Genomic DNA, 13,179 nt, shown 5'->3' on the forward strand with positions numbered 1-13,179 from the left:
AAATTGAAATGACTATGGATGTTATTTAAAGAATGGAATTAAGCCCATTCGTTTGGAGACTCCGCCTGAAGCAGAAATGAAACCAGAATCTCGAATTCTCTAGGACCCGCTTTACAGAGAAACAGATCCATACACAGGATAAAACACAGGCACTGATTTAACAACATAAAACATGACTAGCACATACAGTAGATACCTGGAATACATAACATCATCACAACAAATTATCAGTATATCAGGATAAGTGGAGAACAGGTGACAAGGCGGGAAAGCGGAATAGTAAGGGCATGGCACCTGACACGTAGGGAAAACACAAAAAAATCAGGCAATAGTGAAACACCTGCCAGCAGTCCCCTCCCTTGAATTTCCCTGAATTGGTTAAAGGAGTTCAAGGTGGTGTTCAGCAAAGCCAATATCTGTGGATTACCACATAACTAGTCATATGATGTCATTGATCTCCAGAAATTGCACCACTTCATAACTGCATCTACCCATAGTAACTAAAAGAAACCCAACTACTGAATGATTAATTTAAAGTGGTTTTACAGCAGGTAGAAGATGTAGTCTTGCATCAAGCCCCACTATAGGCCCCAGCATCAAAATCATTAAAACCACAGGCAAAGCCCCCCTGCCAGGCAGTTGACATAACACGTGCTGTAAAACTACACACCTCCGCTCCTCCCAAAAAGTCTAGAATCCTAAAGAGACTATTTCCTTGCAGCAAATCTGACATATAGATATATAGATAGATAGATAGATAGATAGATAGATAGATAGATAGTTAGATAGATAGATAGATAGATAGATAGATAGATAGATAGATAGATAGATAGATAGATAGATAGATGGATAGATAGATGGATACATACATACATACATACATAGACAGATAGATAGATCTAAATAACCCTCTTCCTTAATACAAACTTCTAACTACTACAAACTCGCAGCTTCTGTTTTCTGCTGACCACCAAGTGGAGGTAAGATTTTTTTTTGTTATGTAGACCTACCTCCATGTGGTTATCTTGTGTTATCTCAGTTAGATCTTAGTTACTGTAGGTAATTCTGTTCAGAATAAAATTTTGTTTCACAACACAAAGGAAAAAGACAGCACACACACGTCTAAACTGTGTTAAATGACAAAGAATAAAAATATGTTTTAAAACTAGATTTAAAAACAGGCAATGTTGGGGCCAGCTTCACCAACAATGGGAATTAAATCCAGAGCTTAGGAACAGCAACTGCAAATGCAGTTAAGTTGCTGCCAGACCATTCAAGTAATTTATAACAAACACTAAAACCTAAAAATCAATCCTTAAAACGCACTTGAAACCAATGAAGAGAGGCTAGAATAGGAGAAATATTATCATGCTTGCACACTCCTTTACACAGCCTTCCTGCAGCATTCTGCACCAACTGTACAAGAGAAGCCTGACTAACACCAATGTAAAGGGCATTACAATAGTACACTAAGAAGAGATGAAAACATGTATAATCATTTCAGAATCTTTGAATGATAAGAAAGGTTTAACCTTAGAAAAAAGCCTTAGCTGATAAAAACTTAAACTATAGAATTGACCTGTTTGTCAAATTTAAAATTGCTCTCCATAATTACACCCAGATCTTTAACAGAGGATTTAATATAGGGGAGTAATGAACCTAACTCCCTCTTAAGGTTCACTTGTAAAATATTTGGGCTGAATATAACAATTTCAATTTTACTCTAATAAAAAAAAAATTAAAGGCCATCCACTCTTTGATACCTTTTAGGCAATCCAGCAATAGATTTGTAGAGCTGTTATCATTTTAATTCAATGGCAGAATTGAAATGCCATACTTCCTTAGAATAGACCCCAATGGAAGCATGTATAGGAAAAATAACATCAAGCCAAGAATAGACCCCTGAGGGACACCAATAAGGACAAAACGTCTCCTAGGCATTCAGAAAACTTGACAGAAGAATTTGTTTCACTGGAAACTCAGAAGTAGCATGTGCAGCTCTGCGGAGAGATAGAGTAAGTGAGATAGAGTAAGAGAGAGTGAAAGAGAGAAAAGTATTAGGTATGCTTGTAATCATATAATGGTTAAAGATAATGTACATTATGTGCAAAGTGCAAGCAGGGATTCCAGCAAGACTAGTTATGACAAGAATAAGCAAAAGTTGACAGACCTGAGGGCTTCCTAGGACATAATGCATCCTACCACTCCACAGTCAGCCTGAGTCCTGCAATAAACTGGAGCCTCATCCAGGGTTGCCCCACTGCTCATGGGGTAATCTCTGGTTCCACCATGAGCTTAAAGATCATACTGAATATGAATGAATGAGTATTAATACTAACGATGTCATAATATAAATATTAGATTTTTGATAAAAACGAAAAGTTATTCATGCCTTGACTACAGAGTTGTTAAAATAATATAAATGTTCTAAATTGCTGTGGAAACCCAGCACCCACCCCGTGCATAGTGTGACGCCAGAGTAAAGGCGTGGCTTCGCGGCTCCTCCTCCTCCTCCTCTACAGTCTGTCTGGGAAAGAAAAAAAAAACTTTTTGTGTAGAAGCGTTCAACAGCCGCCATCTTGTCGCGGACGAGAATCGGGATTTCGAAGAGCATTATGATAGTAATATAGATGCAAGGAAGTCAGTGAGGGCCTGAATAGGTTCGTGGTGATAGACAGAAGAGATGCGGTGAATTTCGAGGCCTGTTCTGATAGACAGCGTTAAAATGGGGCCGTTTCTCTTAAGTGGAAACCCCCGTGTATCTGATTTCCCCCTTCAGCAAGCGCTGTTTCTCACATTTTTTCTCATTATACCATGTACAATTTATGTTGCGCTGTTTTAGTAAAATCTGTACATATAGAAAATAATTTTCGGCAACTGTTAATTTTATCAGAGTCAGAAATGGGTCTCTAAGCTATTTATTTTTCTCGAAGATGAGGAGTTCTTTGGAGATACGCCGATGACGTAAGGCGTTGGAGACGATTAAAAAAAAAAGATCTAGTTCTTTTTAAATAAACCACCAAATTCTTGTTTGTAGCTAAATAATATAAATGATGGGGGGACTTTGTAGTGAATTATCGTGGGGTGAATGGAGGCGGCGAAGCGGGGCGCTGTTGCTTGTATCTTGAGCTATTTTCAGACAGCTAGCAGTGTCGCTGGTCCACGAACTAAGTTGGTTTTTGCCCGAAAAGTAATATCTGATCTGCGACACAAAAACTTCCACACTTCCCGCCCCAAAGTCACGCAAACACTTTCTTACTACTAATACTTAGGATGACTGACAAAATCATGGATATGGGACCTCCCAATGCAAAGCGTCCAAAGCTGAATTCACCTGCTCTGTCTTCATCTGACGGCCCAGGTAAGAAAATCCCGCAAGCGTTACAGTTTGTATATAAAGCCTTCTGAGAAACCTCTCATTTACTTCACCTCTGCTACAGGGGTTTGGGCTAATGCTCCTCATTACCTGGTAATAGCGTAGCTTTAGCATGAGGTAAAAAGCCTGACTGGTCACTTACATACATACAAACAACATATTTACTCCTTTGTCATTGTCCTAATTCTTCACAATACTACGGTATTGTGCATTGCTAGAGCTGGAGAGGTCTAAACCATTATAATATCCTAACCGAACACTGTAATATTACTGTTTTTGGTGTATGGTTTTTGGCTTTACCATTAAAAGATAACCACATTAAGTAACACGACTGTAGTTGCTGGTATTACATTATGTGGTTTGAGAAATTGGACAACTGGGTGAGAGCATCTCCGAAACAAGAGCTTTCTGCTAATCTACACAGTCTATACACAACTATAGTCTTGTTACTTAATGTGGTTATCTTTTAATGGTGAAGCCAAAAACCATACACCAAAAACCGTAATATTACAGTGCTATATTGGTTAGTACATACCAAAATTGGCTCGATGTCTGGTCCCACAGAAAAGCTTCCATAGTACAAATTGCAGAAAATGTATTGCTGGCTATTACAGGTGAAAACACAGTGCATCACACCATGTTGTGTGTTTGGCTGTATTGCTACAGACCAGTTAGAGTGCCAATGCTGTCCACTGCCAAAACTGCCCACAATGGACACGTGAGCATCAGAACTGGGTGATGGAGCAGTGGAAGAAGGTAGCTTTAAAATCCTGAAGTGCCTAAAAAGACTTTTACTGTGCAAAGTGGTGCATGCCAAGTAATTTAAGACAGTCAGAATATACTATTTTATATAGTTTTATGAATTGCCTGTGTGTGCATCATCGTTGCCTATAAAACCCCTCTCTGCATTCCAACACCAATGCATGTTCATACAGATGAATAAACTGGTCCTAACATTACAGTGACATTTGGAGTGTGTGTGTGAGAGTGCGCGTTCATTTAAGTGAGCATGTCCACAAAAATAAGAACGGGGGTGAGAAACTGCTGAATGAGAAATCAGCTCATTTAAATATGCATAGCATATGGTGACAATAACGAAGAATATGCCAATATCCAATCATTACCAAGAAAAAAAACAGTATGCTGGAACAAAATATTATATTTTATAAAACAGAAAACAATAACACTGCTAAACTAATGTATTCAAATATGTGCTGAATGATTTCTCATGGTATTTTTGAGCCCTCCGGACTGCACAACACTCTCTCTTTATCACTGCAGAGGAAAATATAGAAACAGCATAGACATTATTGCAGTTAAGCTGCTGCTGGTCTTCAGTTCCTTCAGCCAGGTATTTCAGATGTTTGGGAAAGGCTGTTAATGTCTGCATAGTAGAGCTGCATGCTTTTAATTTACACACAATATTTTTACTTGAATATTTTCACACAATTCTTTGTCTAATTTACCATTTATTATTTATTAAACTTTTGCACTACAAATTTGGTTGTCAGTACCAGCATTTGCATCATTTTAAAATTTACTTTCTTATTTAGAGTCACGTATTTCATGTGCATGTATGACGTTATATGGTACAATGTGCATTAGGCATGAAACAGAATTTTATTGATTAAACATTGGGTCTTGGTATTCATGTGGATGTTACTTTGACATGCATTACTTAACTAAATATTGTTGCATACTGCTTTGTGGCAATAGTATTCCTTAATGAAACTTTAAGATAATAAAGATAAGATAACCTGGATAATTTGCTTTACCAAAGTACAAAAACTGTTCAGGAATGGTTTGAGGAACATAGTGTTTGTGTTGAATTGACCTCCAAAATCCCCAAATCTCAATCCAATCATACCCAATAGGGCTGGGCGATAAAACGATAACGACATGTATCGCGATAGACACGTGATCGATAGCAATAGAAAATGTGCTCGATAAAAAGTTCGATATTTTTTATTCTTTGTCGGAAGCAAACAGAGGTTGCGAAGCAAGCTTGGTTGCATTAACAAAGGCACCCGCTCTCTGGTAACATAGCAACTTGGGGAGTGACACTCTAAAAGCCAATCATGTAACAGTATAATGTTTGGTTGCGCCATATCGTTGTCTCGTGCTGGATTCCTCTTCAGTAACCAGCGACTGATAAGCAGAAAATGAGCCGCAGCAAGCGAGGAAATTGTAAATAAAAGAGGACAAGTCAGCTCGCCAGTATGGCAGTTTTTTGGATATTATAACTAGGGCTGAAACGATTCCTCGAGTAACTCGATTACAAAAATTATCCGAGGCAAATTCCTCTGCCTCGAAGCCTCTTTTAATTCATTTTAAAGCTCACGTAACGTTCTTGTGCAATTATTTTGTGTGTGCGTGTGTGACAATGCGCTTACGTAAAAGCGGAAGGAGACGCGAGTTAGCGGTCTTTTGATTTGAGGGCGCGGGCGCGTGTTATAGTGCGGGCTGCAAAATGGAAGGGCGCAGTAACAATGTCAATGAGAAAAGAGAAGAAAAAAACAGGAGAAAACGATAGAAAATGTCCAAGGTTTGGGACACCATCAGAGCGTCTGTTTTCAGCAGCAGGAAACATTGCTTCAAAGCGCAGGGCAAGCCTCAGTTCTGAGCATGTTGATGTTTACCTTTATTTGATGCAATCACATTCTCCTTTAAAGACTTTTAAAGCACACACGCGTTGAGAGAGAGAGACTTTTATATTCTGATTATACACACACACACACACACACATATATATATATATATATATATATATATATATATATATATATATATATATATATATATATATATATATACATATATACATATATACATATATATATATATATATATATATATACATACACATATATATACATACACATATATGTATATGTGAAACCATCTAGGTCCAAGTTCCTGTCCATTTTTTTTGCCTCTTAAATACCACAAAGCATTCCAAATTAGACAGTAAAGGTTTGTTATGCCTGATTTGTAGATTTAGAATCTTTTATTTCTGAAAGATAGGTTGCATGACTTAAAGGCAGTATTTTTGTATTATTATTATTTATTTTAATGTATGCCTTAGTTTTGATACTTTAAAATAGTAATTTGAAAATAATTTACATAATTTATTTTTGATAGAAAATATTGTTGTATGCATTGCATACTATGCATTAAAAAAAATAAAAGTTCATATTTCTAAAAAGAAACAAATTAGTTGTTCATTTTAAGAGACGCGTCTTATTTTCTCTTGTATATTTAATATTGCTCTTTAATTAAGCAAAAATACATTTTATCAGATTATTCAAGTAACTTCAAGTATGATTAGAGTAGGAATAACCTGTTACTTTTTCATATTTTGCAGGTTTTATATTTCAAACAATGTTACTGTACTGTATCAGGTTTGTTTTTTATATTACAGATGTATCTCAGTCTACCTCAGTTTTATTTATGTTTACAAAACTGACACTGCACATATTTTAAAACACTTTATTCACCAGAAGGTGAACAGCTAGGTAGGGCTGCAACAAACGATTATTTTGATAATCGATTAATCTAACGATTATTAGAACGATTAATCGACTAATCGTCGATTATTGTCAGTCATTGACGACTAATCAGTAAGTTTTGAACGATTATTCAGCTTTTTCAATTAGTTAAAACATTGAGTTATACATATTCTAACTATAATATAAAAAAAGAAAATCACTTCAGCTTTTGAAATGGTTGTTTTAATGAACTTTGAGCCAACTAAACAGGTCATTCTCTTTTTAAGCACTGTTTAAATATTTGTGTATCTTTTTAATTAAAAAAAAAAATTTTACACAAATGAATCAGCTGCATTACAGACAAAAAAAATAAATAAAAAAAAAAAAAATATATATATATATGTATGTATGTATGTATGTTTGAATGTAAACATCTCTTGGCAGCAGTATTAAGAGCTTCATTTGTAAAACAAGTGTTCAGTTTAATGAAAAGCAGTATGTAACAGTGTCCTTTCTGTACTGGCCTTTTTTGGATTTTCAAATAAGTGCTGAATTAAAATGAAGAAAGGTCAGCATATCAACATGTTCACGTGACAAGCTTGCTCTTTTTTGTGAGCAAATGTTTCCTGCAGCAGAGAAGATCCGTTCTGATGGAGTGGATGTGGCAGGAATGCAAAGAAAAGATCCCACACCTTGCTTGTTCGCATTCGCTTGCACTCCGTCATAATTTGCGCTTCTTTTAAAAGTTCTCTTCTACCGCATTTGTTAGGGCTGCATTACACTCTAGCGCTACAGCGCCGTAGCGGTCAAATAGCGATATTGCAGGCCCTTACATTAGGACACGTGAGAACAAACGACTACTCGACAACAAAGATATTTGTCGACAATTTTTTATTGTCGACAATGTCGACTAATCGTTTCAGCCCTACAGCTAGGGAAATTCCTAGCACTAAACTTGCACTAAATTCTCAGGTTTCTCTGTTTATATTTAACAGTTTGCACTATTTTATTACAATTTATTAAGCATTTCTTACATTTTCTTTCATTTTGCACCTTAAATGTTAAGAGATAAAAGTTAAGTGTTCATTGTGACTTTAGACTTATGTTTACATTATAATTATTTTTTTCCTGGTTGTTGACATTTTTGCCTTAACTGAAGGGATTAAGAGGAAGTTTAAATTTAAAATAAAAATGTTTAAATGTAATATATTTTTCTCCTGGTCCTTATTTTAAATGGGTCATAAAGTTCAATAATTATCGATATCGACCGATATAAAACACTGATACCGTGATACAGTTTTCGGCCATATCGCCCAGCCCTAATACCCAATCATCTTTTTGATGTGCTGATCCAAAGAGACCCCACCTCTCAACTTACTGGATCTGCTGCTAATGAGATCTGTGGTATGTATGTGGGGGCATGTGGTAGCCTAGTGGTTAAGGTGTTGTGCTACCAGTTGCCAGGTCCACCAAGCTGCCACTGTTGGGCCACATGTGCGCACACTTACATTTATTGTATTTGGCAGACGCCCTTATGCAGAGCATTTGTGTCCGTCTATGACGGGTCGGCAACCCGCGGCTCCAGAGCCACAAGTGGCTCTTTCATCCCTCTGCTGCGGCTCCCTGTAGATTTGGAAAATAAATATTTAATTGAAATTTATTTTATTTTAGTTAGTTAGTTTTTAAAAAAAATCTAAGATCATGATGCTCTTGTAACATTAAAATAAACCATGTTTAATTTTTTTGTCGCTCAAAATATGCGACATAACTGCCGACTTGCGAAATCCGACACACAGAAGCAGACGCAGTTTTGGTTTGCTGCAACCGGCAAGTTACAATTTTGATGTCATGAATACGAAGAGGACTCAATTAGACATTGAACATTTTATTTGAAAGTAACCTTCAACCCAGTGTCTTTTTTGTTAAGGTTAGTTCAAACTGTTCAAAATATTTTTGTTTGCCTGCAGAAATAAAATTTCGTTTACTCGGTAGCAGTTCATTGATTTCATAAATGCAACACACTACAGTTTTTTCTATACTTTCCATAAAGGTAAAAAACAATATATGCAGTGTTATCTTCATTTTAGATATCAAAAGGGTTTTGTGGCTCCCTGTGTTTTTGTTTCTGTGGGAAACGGGTCCAAATGGCTCTTAAGGTGTTTAAGTTGCCGACCCCTGGTCTATGAGAACACTTTGGGCCTTTTTACACCCGGTCACTTCATGTGTTTTCTGTGATCTGATAACTATCTGATTTGTTAAAACTGTTCCATTTACATTAGGCCACATAAATACGTCTTGGCGAATCGGATATCAATCCGATCTTTCTACTCCCGCCCAAAATGCAAATATATTTTACCTCATTTCCGGGATAATTGAAATGGAACACGCTTTGGAGTATGCGGTTTTCAGAATGCAATCAAAAAGAAGACGTAAAAACTTGTTACGACGGTTATGCTACAAAAAACAGCATTTTCGCTGTCGGCAGCAGCGCATTGGCAGTTTCATCTGAAAGACCACCTCCTGAAGTGTTCTGAACAATCGGATTTATATCTGTCTCAAACGTTTCGGAGGGCATTTAGACCTGGTCTTTTTACGATCGGATAGCTATCCGATCACAGAAAACGCATGAAGAGACCAGGTGTAAAAATCCCCCTTGTTTGTGGGCACACAAACAAACCTGTACTAAAAAAATATTCAGTTAAGTCTTATAGTTTATCTTATGTATAGTAGTCATCGATACCAATTAGCATATAGAAGTGTCGCAATATAAGATTGTCATTATTAAAATGGCTGTGGTCTAACTGTTTCAAAAAAGGGAATAGATAGACTGAAGGCTTTGACGAGATGTTATCATTTGATAGTTTGCTGATTGACAAGTGGATGACAGAATTTTGTACAGTTAGCTTGATTTAACAGCAGAACTCTGTTTATAATCCTCTTATTAAATGCCAGGTAGGTCATGTCCATACCTTTTCAGATGTTATGTTTTTCATACACAAAGTGTTGATGCCAAAAATTCCAAAATTTGTGTGCAATGTTAACTTATATAAATGTAACGTGTGATGAAAAGTTTTTGTACTATTTTGTTAGCTTGCAAGACTTATTTTTACAAAACAAAAATCAAAATTAATGTGCACATCTGATATAACATGTTCTAGCTGCTGGCACATTACACCTCTGTGATTTAGTGAAATACTAGGCAATAATCACAATCATGTGTAAGCGATAGCAAAACAGTCACTTAATGGTTATATTTATTGTGTGTATTTGGATATTTAATATGTGCATTTGAAATTAAATCTCAGATAATAATGAAAATCTGAGTAATTTTCTTCCGTAATTATTTCCGCTATAATGTGTGTTTACCTTTTAGTAGAGCAAGTGCTTGAGGAACTATATTGGTTTAGGTACAGAATAGTGTTAATTTCGTCACCTATCTTTAATTTAGTCTTAGTCTTGTGCCAAATGTCCTTGTTAGTTTTAGTCATATTTAGTCATTCACATATCTTTTTTGTTAGTCAAGTTTTAGTCGACTAAAAGTCTTTTAATTTTAGTCTAGTTTTAGTCAAACAATTGTAGCTTGACCACATCTGGAATCTATTGTAAGAATAAATACAACGAGGCCTCATTAAATGCAATAATATCAGGAACGCAAGTGTTATAGTGGAAATAAATAACTTAATGAAAAGCCTAAGATCAAAACTGTAGGTGTGTGTGTAATATATATATATATATATTTATATATATATATATATATATATATATATGTGTGTGTATGTGTGATATATATATATATATATATATATATATATATATATATATATATATATATATATATATATATATATATATATATTTTTACCAATTACCAACTTAATGCAAGTTATACATGGTATTGCACACCATTATTGATGATATTTGGAGCAATATTACATGTAATTGTTAAACTTGATTCCCTTACATATACATTTGCTTTTAAGACTAATTATTAATTTTGATTATAATGTGATTGTGACAGGGGCTTGGGAAGAGGTTTAAGGTTGGGGGTGCTGCTATAAAACTTGTCAAAACTCCGCGAATCACAAAAGTATCAGTGAGAAGTTGAGAACACTTGTTTAAACAGTGCATACACTCGAACTTGACCGCACATCACATTTTTTACTTTATTGATACTACTTTTAATCGTAATGCAAAGACCGTTCATCGGGATATAAGCTGTCATGTACAATAAAAGAGCCTGCGCAGCGACAGGAAATATAATTTAACACAAAAAGCCTGCCTAGACCTAGGGTGGACTTGCGCTCAGGAGTTTTTATTTATTTATTTATTTTTATTTTTATTTTTTTTGAGCGGTGTGTGGACGAATTCTTTCTATGCACACACTATTTTATTTCTTGATAACAGACCGCTGTGAATTATAACACACCGTCGCCATGAAAAAGAGAGCGTTGCCATGGACACACAGGATTCTAACCGTAGAGACGGAGCGCACTATTTTCTTTAGAGGAAGCAATACAATCGTTTTTAAATCAATAAACTCCTTTTTAAATCATCATTTTGTGTCAAATTATTGATTTATTTGGTAGGTAGCAATATAATAAGCGGGATCCGCTGCGCGGGCCTGTAACTTGAGCAACAGCGCGAAGCCGCGAACTCGTTGTGAATATTTTAAAGGCATAACAGCTGATGAAAAAGCAGAGACAATTGTAGACGAAAATGAAGAGAGATTTTATCTTAGTTTTTATTTTATACAAAACATTTTCGTCTCGTCTTTTTCCGTCAACAATAACGCATGTTAATTTAGTCTTAGTCAGCGTTTTTGGACAGTGGTGCAGTCTTGTCATCGTCTCGTATTAGTCATGAAAAAAAGGTTGTTGACGAACATATTTCGTCTCGTCTCGTCTGATGAAATTAACACTAGTACAGAACCGGCGCCCACTGATTTGCTCATGCTACATATCGATCAAACTCTGCTCCATTTGAAGATACCAGAAAGCTGTTAAAATATGATGTAATACCACTTTTCAGGCCACAAACATAAAGTCTGCTTTGTTATGCAAAACATGCAAACAAAGTTTCCAGAAAAACTGGCAAGATTCTCCAAGATGCTCAGTATATGTGAGGTAGGAGTTGTGTTGTGTTTGAGTTTGACTTAATTGCAACAACGTTAAACTGGCCTAAACATTTGTGGTGGCTAGTGTTGCAGTGTGAACTGTCTGGGATAGCACAAGAAGCCTGCTCAGTCTTCACAGAGTCAAGAATACAAAGATTCTGAGAGACAGTGATGCTCTCAATGTTCCCTCTGTAGAACGTAGTCAGGATATGGGAGGGAGATGTGCTTTTCTCAAAATTCGTAAGAAGTAGAGATGCTGCTGGGCTTTCTTGGTGGTGGAGCTGGTGTTGAGTGACCAGGTGATGTTCTCCACTAGATGAACACGAAATTTCGTGCTTTTGACGATCTCTATAGAGGATCCGTCAATGTTCAGTGGAGAGTGGTCGCTCTGTGCTTTTCTGAAGTCAACAGCAATCTCTTTTTAATTTTATCAACATTCAGAAACAGGTTGTTGGTTCTATAAGTAGTAGGTAGTTAGCTGTTGCACCTCCTCTCTGTATGCTGACTCGTTCTTGCTGATGAGACCCACCACGGTTGTGTCATCGGCGAACTTGAAGATATGGTTCGATCTGTGAATTGCTACACAGTCATGAGTCAGCAAGGTGAAAAGCAGTGGGATTAGCACGCAACCCTGAGGGTCTTCAGTGCTGGACATGCTGTTCCCGATCCGGACTGACTGAGGTTTCCCAGTCAGAGAGTCCAGGATGCAGTTGCAGAGGGAGGTGTTCAGTCTGACCAGGCTCAGTTTCTCAATCAGCTGCTGAGGGATGATTGTGTTGAACTAAAATCCATGAGCAGCAGTTGTACACAAGTGTCTTTATTGTCCAGGTTGTTGAGGGCTAAATGAAGGGCCGTGGCAATGGTATCGTCCATGGAGCGGTTTGTACGAAACGCGAACTGTATGGGGTCCAGTGAGGGTGATAACTGGGTGGTAACTGAAGTAGTGTCTGATTGTGAATAACAGTCCTGATGTTTTTTCCCAGTATCCCGCTGTGTTCTATGCCTGTGTGTTAACCCAATTTTTTCTACTGGAAACATGTTATGTGGTAGATTTGTGTGAGTATTACCTTAGTCATGAGAAAAAATTGGACAGTTTCTAAACCTGCCACAGCTGAGTGTACCAGATGCTGAGTTGTCCATATCATGTGTTCAGTAAGTTGCTGCTCAAAGTGCGGTCCCCTTTTTGGCATTTTTTTTAATCT

At 36.6% G+C, this 13,179-nt stretch overlaps 1 protein-coding gene across 2 annotated transcripts in view; it reads left to right on the top strand.

Moving 5' to 3' along the window:
• The first annotated feature begins 2,522 nt into the window (after positions 1-2,522).
• crebbpb (CREB binding protein b) overlaps positions 2,523-13,179 on the top strand; it is a 71,672-nt gene continuing 61,015 nt past the window's right edge. For both annotated transcript variants that reach the window (XM_060892130.1, XM_060892131.1), the window contains exon 1: positions 2,523-3,361. In XM_060892130.1, the coding sequence (XP_060748113.1) occupies positions 3,274-3,361 (88 nt within the window). In that variant the 5' untranslated portion in view covers positions 2,523-3,273. The remainder of the gene's footprint in view (positions 3,362-13,179) is intronic.

This window comes from Tachysurus vachellii, chromosome 18, assembly GCF_030014155.1.
Source record: "Tachysurus vachellii isolate PV-2020 chromosome 18, HZAU_Pvac_v1, whole genome shotgun sequence".
Lineage (NCBI taxonomy): Eukaryota > Metazoa > Chordata > Actinopteri > Siluriformes > Bagridae > Tachysurus > Tachysurus vachellii.